This window comes from Solea solea, chromosome 1 (assembly GCF_958295425.1).
Source record: "Solea solea chromosome 1, fSolSol10.1, whole genome shotgun sequence".
Lineage (NCBI taxonomy): Eukaryota > Metazoa > Chordata > Actinopteri > Pleuronectiformes > Soleidae > Solea > Solea solea.
Genome location: NC_081134.1, coordinates 28,478,471 through 28,495,001, shown reverse-complemented (window position 1 = coordinate 28,495,001; position 16,531 = coordinate 28,478,471). Strand labels below are relative to the sequence as shown.

General features: G+C 40.3%; 1 protein-coding gene across 3 annotated transcripts in view; it reads left to right on the top strand.

Annotated features, from left to right (window-relative positions):
- The first annotated feature begins 1,018 nt into the window (after positions 1–1,018).
- Positions 1,019–16,531, top strand: part of LOC131459633 (disco-interacting protein 2 homolog C-like) — a 42,014-nt gene continuing 26,501 nt past the window's right edge. For 2 of the 3 annotated variants that reach the window (XM_058629655.1, XM_058629647.1), the window contains exons 1-4: positions 1,019–1,457; positions 12,942–13,013; positions 13,543–13,647; positions 15,627–15,752. In XM_058629655.1, the coding sequence (XP_058485638.1) occupies positions 1,379–1,457; positions 12,942–13,013; positions 13,543–13,647; positions 15,627–15,752 (382 nt within the window). In that variant the 5' untranslated portion in view covers positions 1,019–1,378. The remainder of the gene's footprint in view (positions 1,458–12,941; positions 13,014–13,542; positions 13,648–15,626; positions 15,753–16,531) is intronic. The other variant, XM_058629662.1, reaches the window with a different exon arrangement.

Here is a 16,531-nt window from a genome sequence, read left to right as displayed (position 1 = left end):
GTGTAACATCTTGTTACAAATATTTGGGAAATAATAAAAACATTAATACGTGGACCCAAAATGCCAAAATTATAAGTGAATAACAAAACTGATATTTGTGGTTCTGAATTCTGGAAAATACCAGTATACTGAATAATACATGTTTGTAGAGTTAAAATTTTACGTTTTTATCAAATCCCAGTGTGTTAAATGTGGATACAATTATTTTATATTGGCATAACTTAAAGATTAAATACATTTACTTGCTTGTTTATACATGTAAAGTTACCTAATTGTTTATTGTTTAGATTTAGATGTGCTTTTTTTGGCGGCCGCCATTTTGGACCACCATGTTTTCACAGTAAGCTAAACCTCTTTTAATCTTTTATGTGGACTCAATTTAACCTATAAACGATGCTACGTTTAAAAAAGGCTGTGCCTTTATGTCACATTTGTATTTTCAGAGACAGTAATTAAACTTATGCCCAAAACTGCCACACACCAAATCCCATTGAAAAAAATCTGTGATATTAGCTCGTGGGGACACAGGAGCTGCTGGTCTACTGCTGCCTCATGGAGTCAGATTTTGTCACTGAGGTTAATCTGAACGAAGGATTTCAATTTTACAAAATAAGACATTTGAAGTTACTGATGGAGGCAGCAGTGGATCAACAGCTCCTGTGTGCCGTGATGTTAAAAACACTGCTTTTCTTTATTGGGTTTGATGTGGGTTTTTCGGCGGCCGCCATTTTGGACCACCGTGTTTTCATAGTTTTTATGCTGACTCAACTTTACCAATAAACAATGCAAATTTACTTTTAAACGGTGCCTTTAAGTCCACATTTTATATTTTCAGAGACAATAATTGGTCTTTAATCTTAAACTTACAACAAGAACTGAAGGATTTATGTGTTTATTAAACAGGTGTGGTCGCGTCAGTGCAGTCTGTCAAAGGTGTGGTTGCTCGCTGCGCCCTCTGTCGGTGATGACCGGCACTGCCGCCTCCCTCCTCCTCCCCCCACCTCCCCTTAGCCTCTGTAGAGTCACGTGACACAAGCGGCGAGAGAAGCAGCAAACGGCTCCGAGCCTCATCATCACCACCATCATCATCATCACTTCCACCGCCAGCAGCAGCAGCAGCAGCAGCACCGCGGCAGCGCAGACACCGATACACCGGAGCGGATTCACGGAGCCGGGGCCGAGCCATGGCGGGCTCCCGCTAACAGCAGCTCCGCGGTTTCCCTCTTTGTTCTCCCTCCACGTCCCGTCGTCTCTTACGCGCCTCCGCTGAGGAGGGGCCGCCGAGGAGAAGCAGGAGGAAGAGGAGGAGGAGGAAGAGGAGGAGGCGGCAGGAGCAGCAGCTGCAGCAGCAGCGGTTTGAGGTGTTTTTGAGAGCGGAATGGCGGACCGAGAGGCGTCGCCGATACCGCTGGAGATCCGAGCCCGACTGGCGGAGCTGGAGCTGGAGCTGTCAGAGGGTAAGAAGACCTTCTAATCCTCCTCTTCCTCTTCCCTCCTCCTCTTCCTCTTTCTTATCCCGTTATCTCACAATCACCATCATCATCATCATCATCCTCATCATCACACCTTCCACACTTACTAACGGAATCTAGCTGTTCATTCCTGCGGCCCCCTCCTCCTCCTCCCATCCAGATGTTTGTCAGCCGGAGCAGAGACCGGCCTGCTCAGATCTGTGAGGCCGGGAGAGGGTGAGGGCAGAGCGGGGACACACTGCAGGATCGGGCCGCTGCTCTTTGTCTCTGCGTTTGAAAATAAACAAACCGGGTTTTTGCTTTATTCACCGGTGCACGAGCGAAAAACAAGCTGCAGTTTGACCTTGAGATGTTGACATAATCATACCTGTGTGTGCGCGCGTGTGTGTGTGTGTGTGTGTGTGCTTGTGCTTGTGCGTGCGTGCATCGCAATGCTATGATTACATACACACACACACACACACACATACAGGCAGAGGGGCGCAGTTCTGTCTTTTAAAGCCCGGGATTGTAGCCCCTTCCTCGGTGTGTTGGGGCCTGCAGAGCCACTGAGGATGAGGAGGATGCTTCCTCCTGCTTCCTCTCCATACACGGATGCAGCAAACACACACACACACACACACACACACACACACACACACACACACACACACACACACACAATCACAGCAGTCCACCCTGCTGTTATTTCCATCCACCTCTCACACTAACATTCTGCCTTATGTAATGGGAGTTGACATATTTTATTAATGCAAGCATGTGGAGGCCGCCCTTCTTTCTTTTCTGCGAAATGTCCCTTTATTGTGTTTTTAAAGTGATAGTTCAGGATTTATGGCTTTATGGAGAGAAAAAAACATTTTTAGACAGTTAACATAAGAAGACTTTATAATAATCTACTCCAGATTAAGAACAGACTTTTTCCAACAGGAAACTGAAGTATTTGTCGCTGTTTAAACTCACTCACTCTCCTGCACCAAACTCCATTGAAAAAATCAGTGATTTTACATCACAGGACTCAGGAGTTGTTGATCCACTGCTGCCTCTGTCATTAAATTCAAATGTGTTATATTGTGACATCTGGTTTAAAATCCTTTGTCTCACAACTCAGTGACACAAACTGACCATACGAGGCCGCAGTAGACCAGCAGCTCCTGTGTCTCCGCAAGCTAAAATCACAGATTTTCTCTATGGGGTTTGGTGTGGGAGAGTGAGTGGTTTACAAACTTCAGTTTCCTGTTGAAAAAGTCTGTCTAACATTGAGATAAAGACGTGAACATGTTCTTAATATGTTGTAGATTTTAGTAGGCATAGATTATATTAATTAAATCTGAGTTTGAAATCTGTGTCACTAAAATCAGTGATTTTAGCTCGTGAAGACACAGGAGCTGCTGGTCTACTGATGCCTCGTGTGGTCAGTTTGTGTCACTGAGGTTAATCTGAAGAAAGGATTTCAAATGCCGAAGTGACAAAATAACATATCTGAATTTAGTGATGGAAGCAGCAGTTGATCAACAACTCCTGTGTGCTGGGATGTTAAAATCACTGATTTTCTCTATGGGGTTTGGTGTGGGAGAGTGAGTGGTTTACAAACTTCAGTTTCCTGTTGAAAAAGTCTGTCTCACAGTGAGATAAAGACGTGAACATGTTCGGTAAGATATCACAGACTTAAACTGATGTAGATTTTATCAGGTTGTGTCTAAAATCTGCTCTTTTCCAGTGAACTGTCTCTTTATTGTCTGCTCTGGTTCTGTCACGGCTGCAAACTCTGCAGTGAAACTTGATTTATTGTAACCTGCAGTAATAAAACAGGATCTGTAAAGCGATATAGAACAGATATGGAAAATGATTTAGCTTGCAAATGATTTAATATCTACATATTAGGTTAGTGAAAATTCAATATTGTGGTTATACTGACTAAACTAATTGCGATAATCGTCATAATTACATCTTAATAAGTGAAATTAAATTTCGGAATACAAATAGTTTCTTCTTTAAAAAAAAACAGGCGGAGCTTTGTGTCGGAGCCACATTTTTGTGATTTTATTACACCAATTGAAGTAATCTGAATACATGCCATGGAATAATCTGATTTTGTATACTTAAAATAACTGAATTAGATACGCTCAAAATAATCTCATTAAACCTCTGAATTAATCTGATTACAAAAAATAGTCCGACTTTAACTGCCTAAGTAATCTGTTTTCATCCAGCAAGATGATCTGAACACAAGCACCAAATGAAGTAATCTGAATACAGTCCACTGAAGTAATCTGATTAGTGTGATTGTGGATGAAGTCGTTTCTTTTCTTGTTGCTGTTACAGTGCAGTGATTTTCTGTTTCTCACAGTACGTACAGAGATTTTTTTTGCCTTCAAGGAAGCGATTTTTGTGTTATTTTTATTTATTTGTTCAGGTTTTTGTGCATCAAAAAAATTTCAAATCCAGCGTCCTCTGCTGTTTTGGGAACGAGAGTGTGATGATTGATCTGAACTCTGTTTGTTTTGTTGCAGTGGCCCTTTAAAGATAGTTTTTCATTCTCGTAGCCCGAGTCAGAGAAGGTTCCTCCTGTGTTGTACTCCATAAATGATTCATTCATTCATTTCCGTGAGAATGAATCATTGAACACCACGTACACTCGTTGAATGAAAACATTTCAAAGTAAAACTCAATAAAAAAAACTGAAACCAAGCTAAGGCGACAGTTTTCCCCTCATGTGCTGCGCGATGTCGCCCCACTGCTCCACCGCGACTCCACCAGATTATTAGATAATCTGTGCAGAAATCAGTTGAGCTCTGACAGATTTAATCTCATCGTCACTGCTGTTTTGTCAGCCTCTCTTGTTGGGTTGAGATTTGGAAGCTTTTGGTCATGTGACGCTCTACTGCGAGGGGTCAGCAGAGGTCACAGCCTCCAGCGCCTGAGACGTTCAGTAGTAGGGGACATATTTTTGTCTTTACTGATCACTAATCCCGTAATAACTATTCATCTCAATGTAAATTAAATTAATCTGAGAGACTAGATTAGGTTTGACCAATCACAGTTCAGTTCAGAGAGAAACAGCGCCTCCCTTTGTCCATGACTACTCAATGAATATCGCAATATTTTGCGTGGCAATATTATATCACTTTTGAGACGTATTGATTTTTTTTTAGTGTATAATTTTTTTATTGATGTTACAAGTAAACATTTAACTTTTTGTGGATTAGCATAAAAATTGCAACATGGTGCAAATCCACAAAATGTTTATTTGTAACATCAGTTAAAATGATTATAGGCCAAAAAAAAACCCAGATACTTGGATTCTCAAAAGCTGAAAAACTGAAAAAACACGAGAGTTCACTGTTTTTTTCCAACTCTAACAAATAAATTAACATATTTCCATAATTAGTGAATAATCAATAATGTAAAAAGAAAAGAATGTTTGGTCTCCGTCCTAATCTAATCTGATGAAATTTTTTTTAATCCCTGTGGAACAACGTTTGTGTCAGTTTGAGACGAGCGCTGACGTTCAGAATCCGCCCAATAATCAATAAAACTGGACGTGAGGCGTCTCCTGGGAAGTGAACAGTGACAGCTTGTTGAGCAGCGAGCGTTGGTGTGTTATGAAAACACAGCAGCTGTCAGTCATCCACGGAGTGACGCGAGTCCTGAGAAGCCGGTGCCAGCGCGGCAGCGTCTGTCAATATCATGGTTATTTTTTTACACCACGACTTTGCTCTGAAGCATCGCAAAATATGATTCAAACCAGTGAGAAAAGAACCAAATAAGAACAAGCATCCTCTTATTGTCCTGCTCTTCCTCACATATTCTTCACACACTGGTTTAATGAGATTAGATTAAGATGGCATGAGAGATAAGTTTTCTTAAATTTGTTTCATTGTCATCAGTTCACTTTTTTCCTTAATCTTTGTTCACAAACTTGTATCCTAAAGTTTGAAAGGTTCTCAGTTCTTCTCTGTTCCAGTGTCTTCGTCTCTGTCTTGGTTGAATTCAGACTCAGACTGAGAGACTCTGTTTCTTCTGCTGTTACATTAATGTACTTTTACCTTTTATGGAGCTGAAAAGCCTTTAATCTTCTGTTCTTTTCTTTCATCATCTCTGTCAGAGCGAGGTTGTTGGTGCTAGTTGTGTAGGTCGGCTGGTTGGTTGCTATTGCTGGTTTGGTAGGAAGGTTGGTAGGGAGAGTGGCAGTTTGCTAGTTTGGTAATTAGGTAGGTAGGTAGGTAGGTAGGTAATTTGGTAAGTTGCTGGTTTGGTAGGAAGGTTGGTAGGTAGGTACATAGATTGGTGCATAGGTAGGTAGGAAGGTTGGTAAGTAGAGTGGTAGTTTGGTAGGTTGCTAGTTTGGTATGTAGGTAGTCAGGTTGATAGGTTGGTTGGTATGTATGTTGGCTGGTAGATTGCTAGTTTTTTAGGTAGGTAGGAAGGTTTGGAGGTAGAGTGGTAGGTTGCTAGTTTGGTAGGCAGGTACATAGGTTAGTGGGTGGGTGGGTAGAAAGGTTGGCAGGGTGGAAGTTTGGTTCATAGGTAGGCAGGTTGATAGGTTGGTTGCCGTTTCTAGTTCGGTAGGAAGGTTTGGAGGTAGAGTGGTAGGTTGCTAGTTGGTAGGTAGGTACATAGGTTGGTGGGTGGTTAGGTAGGTTGGTAGTTTGTTATGTAGATAGGCAACTTTATAGGCTAATAATAATGATGCATTATGCATGTTCCTTTTCAACACTCAAGGACACTGTGCAAAACAAACAAACAACAATAAAAAACAGAAACAGGACGACAGGAAACTGGAGTGTGATGACAGAGACTAAGCTTATTTGAACAGGTGGGATTTGAGTCTGGATTTGAAGAAGTGAAGAGAGTCACAGTTACGGATTCTGGTGGGAGTGAGTTCCAGCTGCTCTGCTCCCCATGTTTGGCAGGTAGGTTACTATTGCTAGTTTGGTAGGTAGAGTTGTAGGTTGCTAGTTTCATACATAGGTGGGCAGGTTCGTAGTTTGGTTGGTAGGTTGCTAGTTTGTTAAAGTAGGTAGGTTGGCTGGCAGTTTGCTATTGATAAAAATCTGACCAAGAATGTAACACAACAACATGTTCACAAACGTCAACAACACAAACGGAGAATATACAACTGTCACACACAACAAATAATTAAAGAACCAACACAGGATCAAAGACGAAACCAGTTATGATAAAGGTTCAGTTTCTAAAAATGGACTCGGCAACAAATTAGAAGCAGTTACATCGACGAGGAGAGTTTTTATCGTCTCCATCGTTCAAAAATCACCTTTAACTCGTCCACAGAGATCAGTTCAGACATCATCACTCTGTCAGTGAATCCATGAGGACCGAGCAGAATATTTAAAAGCTTTTTAAAAGCTGCTTCTCTTCTCACTCTCGGGACCATTGTGTGGAGAAAACTCTGTGAGCGAAGGACGTATTGATTTCGTGTTGGGTTTTTTTCTCCTCCTCTCCACATGTAGGTCGACAGATGAGGAGGAACCGCGCCGAGAATAGTTTTATATAAAAAGATCAACCTGCGTATGTACAGAGTGACAGTGAAACAGTGATGTGTGGGATTTCTACAGCCACTAACAAAACACAATCATCACAATCCCACAGAGAGTAAAACAGCAGCATCTTCCTGGTTTTTCAGATGTTCCATCAAAGCTGCGAGACTCTGAAAATAAAACCCAGAATAAGCACGAATAATTAAAGCTGTTTCATATTTCACAAACTCTTACTTCTCTGGGGGAAGGGGTCACGCATGTGAGAAGCTGGACGCCAGTTACCATGGCAACTGTCACAGCTTCCTCTGAACAGAAATAAAAGTCGACTTTCTCAGAGACGAGATGATATGAAACGTCCATGGTAACCACTCGGCTTTTTTTAGTCCTGTCAAAATCGAAAAAGTTAAATCGAGAATGTTTAAAATGATCTGAAGGTGATAAAGAACCGTGGTCTCCATGGAGACGGTTACCACACGAGTCTCAGCGCGAGACAGAATGTCCACAGGTCATTGTGTCCAACAGAATAAATCAGGTGTGTGATGACACATTTTCTAATCTGATTAGGATTGTTTAAAATTGTCTAAATCTGAACATAAACTCCTGTTGTCATGACAACTTGACCACCAGGGCTCCAGGTTTTTTCTTTTACTGACCAAAATATCCAATTATTTTCTATAAAAGTAAAAGCTTTTGAATTTCCTACGTAGTTTTAGGTGTGAATTCCACTGGTGACACAAATTCAATATATATAATATAAAACATATATAAAAAGTGTGTAAAGGAACTTTTTTCTCAGAATTAAAAAAGTCATATATATAAATTATTAAAAGACATAAAGGTCTTTAAAAACAACTGGTTCCCAGTGAAGATCGTTTGGTGACTTATTGCTGTTTAGAGCTGCAACGATTCTTTGTTCAATCAGTTATTAATCATTCATTACCAAATGTATTGTTTTGAGTGTTTTTTTATAGTTAAGTTTCTTTGATCTTTCAGCTTTTTAGTATGAATATTTTTTAAGTACTCAAAGTAATCGAGAAATAATCGACATATTAATTATGATAATATCTATATTCTGTTGTTATTCTCAAAAAAGCAGTTTGTCACCTTTTCAAAGTACTAAAATAATAAAGTATTTATTTTCTTGACTTTTACAATAAAAGGGCAGAAATAAAGTGAAATATTTTATTTTCTCACCAAATTTAGCGACGAAACAAGAAAATAATCAGTTATAAAAAGGAATGATCGGAGCCTTAAATAATAAGTAAATTGAAAAAGGATTTTTTATCTTATTTTGTGTGTGTGTGGCATCTGGAGGTAGATTTGGTTTCCATGGTGTTGGTTTTGTGGGTGGACTGAGACAAAAGGATGGAGAGATCAAATAAAATAAAGATGTGAAGTGAGTTTTTGAACGTAATTTCCCAGGAAAAAACACAATCGATGGTTTCTAGTTTTGATCCAATTGTTTTGTGAACCGTTTTTTTTTTTCATGCACATTTAAAGGTAATGAAGTGATTTAACATTTAATCGCTGAGTAATTTGATAATTGATCACTTGATTGATATTTTTTCAACATTTTCTGGACCAAATTTGAGATTTACATCACTATTGTGATATTCATTGAGTAGTCATGGACAAAGGGAGGCGCTGTTTCTCTCTGAACTGAACTGTGATTGGTCAAACGTAATCTAGTCTCTCAGATTAATTTCATATACATTGAGATGTATAGTTATTACAGGATTAGTGATCGGTTTAAATTTAAGCAACAAAACAGGATGTTTAAATCTTCTGAGACACGCAGTTATTGATTTATTAAGTTAAATGTTAATGTGGATATCACATGTGGAGGTGAAAACATGCCGAATTATAGCGAGAATCCTAATTTATAACCATAATCTAAAGAAACATCCGCAGGATGTCAGTTTTTCTTAATCGTGGATATGTGAGTCACCGCACAGAGGAGACGACAGAAGGAAAAGTGACCAGGATGTGAAACTGCAGCAGAATCACAGCACAGATTGATGCAGGTCACTGTGGGACATGTAAGAAATGACTAAGTGATGCAGGCTGAGGAGAAATCTGCTCTTTACTAATTATAACATCACAGATGAAGCTGCATTTTTTAACATCATATAATAATAATTATAATGTGTGAGCTTTGGTACAGATTTGACATTATCTTGACTCACCCTCAAACCAAATCAATTCTAAAACGTAGATGGTGATTCATTTAAAATTTGATAAATAATGTTATTTAAATAAATCACCTTAGTCACTTTCAGATCTTTGTCTTGAGTGTAAAAAAAAAAACCCTCAATAAAAAATAAATCTGGGGTTTTCAGATTTAGATTTTCTTCTAAGCAACCATAGTCCTATTCTTTTAGCAATAAGCAACTAGAGATAGGCAACGAGATATAGGCTACTAACTGTGTTGAACTAGCTGTAGGCAACTAGCTACTTTCAACTAGCTATCATCATTAGGCTATAAGCACTTTGTTCTTCAAATCACTGTATTCAACCAGCTAAAACTAGCTTTATTCAACTAGCTATAGTCCACCAGCTGTTGTCATTAGCTACATGAAACTAGCTATATTCAACTAGCTGTATTCAACCAGCTAAAACTTGCTCTTTTTTTACTAGCTATAGGCGACCAGCTATTGTCATCTAGTTTTAGGAAACCAGCTATATTCAACTAGCTGTATTGAACTTGCTTAACAAGCTAAATTCAACTAGGTATTGTCAGCCAGCTGTTGTGACTAGCTACAGGAAACTAGCTATATTTAACTCGCTGTATTGAACTTGCTAAAACTAGCTGTATTCAACTAGCCATATGCAGCTAGCTTTATTCAACTAGCTTTATTCAACCAGCTAAAACCAGCTTTGTTCACTAACTACAGGCAGCCAGCTATTGACATCTTGCTTTAGGAAACCAGCTATATTCAACTAGCTATTTTGAAATTGCTAAAACTAGCTACAGTCAATAGCTATAGTCATTGGCTCAGTGGTTAAGACCGGTACCCTGTGTGCAAAAGACTTCATGATCACAAGTTCAACTCCACCCCTGGCAGGTTGTACTCAATTCCCTTGTAAGCCGCTCTGAATAAAAGTGTCTGCTAAATGACATGTAATGTAATATACAAAATTTGCTATTCAACTAGCCACTGACAGCTTACTGTATTCAACTAGCTCTTGCTAGCTACAGCTTCAGGTACTTGTGTTAGTTACAGGTATAGTTGCTGTAGTTAACAGCTTGACTAGTATGACTGAGAACCTCCGCAGACTGAACATCATTGTTGAGACATTTTTATTGGTTTTCACTCAGGAAAAAACAAAAGATTCCGTTTGATTTATTCGATATTGTGAGAAACTGAGAATCTCCCCTTTTTATTTTATTTAAATAACAGTATGTATTTTTGAACTTTGGGCCCTTTTTGAGCTGCAGGAGAAAAAGGGGACTCAGGCTTAATTCATTTATCGTGATGTTTTCACTGAAGAAGACGTCACAGTTTTCTACTTCCCACCTGAAAACTCCAGTCTGCCATCGATTGTCCTCTGTCTGTGTGTGTGTGTGTGTGTGTGTGTGTGTGTGCGTGTGTGTGTATCCGTGCGTGTGTGTCAGAGAGAGAAGTAATAAGGTGCCAATACATGCAGGTACCACACACACACACACACACACACACAGTGTTTACTGTGGTTTCATTAACCAGCATCTGACGCTTCAAATCCAAGATGGCTGTCTCAGTCCTTCTCCTGGAGAGGCGTTGCTAGGCAACTCCCTCCCTGCTCTGCTGCGCTGTGAGTGGAAGATGGCGTCTCCCCACAGACTGTGTGTGTGTGAGTGAGTGAGAGAATGTTATGCTGCGGTTGATCTGAGGAAAAAAAAAGCTTTGCTCAGATATGACACACATGTGTGAACACACACACACACACACACACTGTGATGAGCAGATTGAACCCAGATGTTCTGGCCGTTCTCCACGGTCAAATTGTGAAACACACTCTTTTTCTTTCTTTCTGTATTTCTTTCTTTCTTTCTTTTTTCTTTTTTCTATCACAAACTGCTGCTTCTGTCCATCTACACATCATTTAAAAGTCCACTGTTATAGGCAGAAAGGGAATATACTACAAATGTGTGTATGTTTGTTTAAGTGTATAATCCCTTTAAAGAGAAATACTGTTTGGTTTTGTGGACTTTAACTTGTACGTCAGACGGGGTCTTGCTGTACGGAGGCGGCCATCTTGTGTCTCCACGCTTCTTGTGTGAAGTGTGGCCACCTCCTGTTTTATGACCACTCTGGACGGAAGATCACATAAAGTCTGATGGATAAAACTAGCCAGAGCACTTTGGTTACATCGTTGTTGGCCTGTGAGGGCCACCATAGTCCTGCATTTGTCACAGTCTCACCAGTTGGTGTCACTAATTCTTCTTTGTCTTGTTCGCATGTGGACGTAAATCTCGTGGGTTTATGTCGTCCCTCATCAGTCTTTCACCCGTTTGAAGGAGAATAATATTTATCTGTGACTCGTGGACAGTGTCTTTGTCTCGCGTTTTCAGCTCTTCTCTGACCTGCGGGACATGATTTGCTTCTCGTCTCTCCTCTCTTGTCGAACTTGACATCCGTGTTAATCAAATGTGACTCAGTTAAACGAATAAACTGGTTCAGTCCAGTCTGACGTTCGGTGTAATGGGGACAAACGAGGAGGTTTTAGCTCATATTAGCCCCACGCTGTGAGGAGTGGGGGCCACTGTGTGTGATTGACAGTTGGTGGCGGTGGTCAGCGGTTGCCTCGGTGACAATCTCCGCCCTGAGGGATTTCAATGAGCTGCTTCTCCTTTTCACTGACCGTCAGTCCTTCAGTGATGTTAAACTAAAGTAATTTAACTTTTCTGCAACATCGTTGCAGACTTTGATAAAGCTCTACATTTTTCTTTTTCTCCCCTCTTTCATTTCCAGAATTATCTCATGATGTTTTTTTATTTTTGCTTCTATCTTACGTTGTTTTTATCGTAGACCAGAGGTTCTCAACGTACGACCTGAAATTAGCTTAAGATGGATTGAGAGATAAGGTGTCTCAAATTATTAGTATTTAATTTATGATATATTTCATTTTCTACACACTCCGATCACATACCCTAGCACATGCAGTAGAAGATTGCACCACACGTACCACAGTTTGAGAACCATGGGCATAGATCGTAGGGCTGTCACTTTTTTCCCAATGAACAAAAAAACAAGTTTGAGTACTCAAATATTCAGTACCACCTGCTCACACACACACGCACACACACACACACACACACACACACACACAAACATGTCAACGTTATACATGCGTTGTGATCCAGTTGTAGTCGGAAGTCGCAATTTCCGTGTTCCTCGTCGGCAGTTTGAACTGGAATGCCCTCTCTCAAGTCAGATTTCAACTTGGAAAGTCGGAGCAACCCTCGCAAAATCCCAACATAGGGTCACTAAAATGTCACTAAATCTGACCTCTGACCTCCAATAACATGATCATACATGGTCGTAAAATGTGACCTGCTTGGCGTTCCGTAGCGTGGTTCCAGTACGCTAATTAAACGTTTAAATCCAGGTTTCTTTTCACCACTGAATGAAGTCACATGCCTGATGCTACAAACGCGTCCTTAGCGCTAGTTATCGTGTTAGCGCGAGTTGAATTTTGAGGACGGAGTTGATGTGTCGCCCAAATCAGCAGTTGCCGTGGTTACTATTAGTTGGCGGCAGGTTCAGGTTAGCGGGAGAAGCGTGTAGAAAAAAGTGTTGTGGCTACAACCACAACACCTTTTTCCCCCTCTGCCACGACTGCAGGACGTCACACTGGGGGCGTGGTTAAATCCTTGATTCCACCTTTGCTTTCAAAGTAAATTAGTAAATTAGCTTATTTTCTTTGACACAAACAGGCCACTGTCATCACCGTCGGCTCTCACGTTCTATTTATCTCTGTCTGTTTGCAGGGGACATCACTCAGAAGGGTTATGAGAAGAAGAGATCCAAGCTGATCAGGGCATTTGTTCCTCATGCTGGAGGTAATTTAGTAGCCTCTGACTCCGCCCCTCTCACACACACACACATATACACTCAGCGGAAGTATTCCCACATCACTAGTCGAGGATCGATCTGGTATCATGACAAACGCAGTCATGATGATGATACTGAACTGCACTCCATCGATTCCATCCTCAGCTACAGCCATTAGTGCATGTAGGTTAAGACTCCCTCGAGCTCAGCTTGGGCCTGCTCCTCTGTTTCTACACACACACACACACACACACACTCCGGCTCCACAGGCCTCACGTGATCCAGTGTCATGTGACACCGAGCAGCAGCAGCAGCAGCAAACATGACTGTTATTTTATTATCATTATTCTTATTTAATTTTGTGTTGTTTTGTTTTAAAAAGTTGATTCAAATCATCTCCATGTTTGTTTTTTCCCTCCTTTTTTATGCTCTTTATCTACTGCTTCTGTCCAACATGTACATGTGTATATATATATGTGTGTGTGTGTTTGTGTTTATATGTGTGTGTCTGCTTGCTTGTCCCGCCTGCGTCTGTAGGTATGGAAGGACCCATGTCTCACCGGGTGGCACTCGGGCCTCCCTCCGCCGCCCGTTTCCACCGACGGAGAACCTCCGGCACCAGAGACGAGCGCTACAGATCAGGTACAGAAAAAAAAAAACTAAAACCTCGTCTTCTGAGGAGAGAATAACTCCAGGTTAACATCTCAAAACATCCACACCAGTGAGTCTCCAGGACCAGGATTGAGAAACCCTGCTCTAGATCTCTGTTGAAGGGCTAGCCTTAGACTAGCCCAACTAATGTCCATTAAGCTGTCAATCAAAGACTTTTCATTTTAGGACATTTTAGGCTGATGAAAACAACTACTAAAAGACAATGTTTTTGATCATTATCTTGTGTTTTTATCTCTATTTATCTTAAAAAGTTTCTCATTAGCCTCAATTGATCAGATGTTATGGAGCTAGCTTGTGTTTTAACGGACGTTGTAAGAATTATATATATATATATATTCTATATTCTAAGGAAAAGTACTTAGAGGAAAAAATAAGAGAAGCTAAGTTTCCATGAATTCATAATGCAAATTGTAAAGAATATGCTGTTTTGTAAAGCTTTGTAAAGTACTAAAAACAGTGTTATTTATTCAGGAGCTAGCTTATATTTTAGCAAAAGTTGTAAGAAAATTCTATGTTCTCAGAAAAACTCTTTAAGAAAAAGATAAGGGTTAGCTAGGTTTCCATTACATTGGTCGCTAACGTCACCATTAAAAAGTCAAAGTTTCTCATTAGCTTTAACTGACTGGAAGTTAAAGAGCTAACTTATATTTTAGCGAAAAATTTTAGCAGTGACAACTCCCCCAAAGGGTAGTAGAAAATAAGGGTTAGCTAGTTTTCCGAAAACTAGTATCACAAATGTTAGAAGATACATAGTTTTCACTTTTCGCCAGTGGTGGGCGGTCAGGACCAGCAAGGCCTTCTCTGCTGGCCCTGACAATATCAAAAAAGTATTTTTATTATTATTACTATTTTATTTTTTTAATAATCAAATTAATGTGTGTCTGAACGTGTCTGAATTCAATTACTTTTTCAGTATGTTATGATTATATTTCCAGAAAGAATATGGTTATTTTCTGTGAAGCTGAGCTGGATTTTCCTGGATGTCATTAAACACATCATAGCTCCGTGGACCCACTGTAGTAGCATTGCTGGCCTTTCGTTGAAGCTGCCATTTCCTATTTGGTTATAACTTTGACTGACGTGTGTCGTCAGCCGATCAAAATTTGATGCATAGTGACAGAACGCCCCAGGCCCAGTGATGTGTCTGGTGCTAGCCCCCACTGTTGTCATCAACGACATTTGAACTTTTGGCGGGTTTTGAAGTAAGCTATTGCCACTGCATTAACACCACCGATCCATCGTGTTTCTGATCTCCTTCGTGTGCACTTTTCACGGCGATCGTTTGGAGAAAAGAAGGAAATTATTTCAAGAGGAAGACCTACACCGAAGAGGTACATCATTTACGGTAGTTAGAGTGTTAATGATAAATTGATAACATTTTTTAGAAGTGGTGAGGACAAAACTGTTGATCATAAATAGTGCCGTGGACGTGTCCCGCCGCGTAGTTGACGCCTATGCTTATGTGGAAGCTTGTTTTTGTGTCATATGGTGGCTTGTGAAATTGCGTTTGCTGAGTGACATAACGCAAGATGTGGTGGTAATAAGGCAGTAGCCTATAGATAGATATTTCCATTTGGATGAATTGATAATAGTATGTCAATGTTTTCCTGTTTTTTTCATACAATTTGTTTGCAATTCAATAAAAGACAATAAAAATAATTTTATGAAGCAGTCAAAGTCGTCTCTGTTGACTGAACTTCCACTCGTGATCGTCATACATGTGTTAGCGTGTAACTCGTCGACCTTTTACAGTTAAATGATTGTTATTGGTGTCTTTATCGCCGTCGCTTCATAAACTGATATTTATCTCCTCCTGTTCAGTGCATGTTTAATCCAGCAGTCATTTACCAGTCTAATCAGAGGCTCAGCAGAGCAATGAGTGAAGAAGACGTTCCTCCTCTTCCTCTACATCACATGTCTCCCTCTGTCTGTCCCTCTCTGTCTTTCAGACGTCCACACCGAGGCCGTGCAGGCCGTGTTAGCCCGACACGTGGAGAGGAAGGTGGCCGTGCCCATGCCTTCCAAAAGACGCTCGCTGGTGGTGCAGACGTCTATGGACGCGTACACACCTCCAGGTGATGACACAAACACCTTTAACCCTAAAGCAAACCAACTTAACCATCAAAATTCCCTTTAAAGTTGTCAGGAAAAGACAAAATGTCCTCACAAACATAGCTACACACTCGCACACATGTCCAGACAGGATTATGTTGTAACTGTAACTAAAAAGATGACAGAAAAACTGCAAACTGACAACGTTTCTCAGAGGAAAACTAAGCACTTAACTCACACTGAAGAAGAAAAATACGGGTTATTACCTCATTTTTTTCTCCTCTCTTCTGTTACCGCGGCAACTTGACCTTTAGCTCAGATGTGAGCTTATCACGCCGAGCATAACCAGAAGTGATACCGCAAATGAGACGATGATTAAATTTTAATGAAGGAAATATAATACATTTGCCCGCCACTAATTTTTCTTTTTGACCTTTTGAGAAAATTTCGTTAACTGAATTTGACGCCCGAGAGGACGCTGACGTGTGAGTGTGATGACATGTGATGTCACTTAGAGGTCCAGTGCGTAACATTTCAGAGGAGGATTTATTGGCAGGAAATAAAAATGCTAGCCATAAATATTTTTTTTAAAGTGTAGAATTGCTTTTTGTGTCGCATCGGTATGATATGATACTCTGTATCAGTGTCATTGCAATGTGATAATGAGTATCGGCCCAATACGATACAGTATCTGTCCAATATGACACTCAGTATCAGAATCTGTCCGTAAAGATACTTGGTATCGGCATTGGTCAAATGTGATATTCAGTATTGGTGTTGTCTGATATGATACCCAGAATTG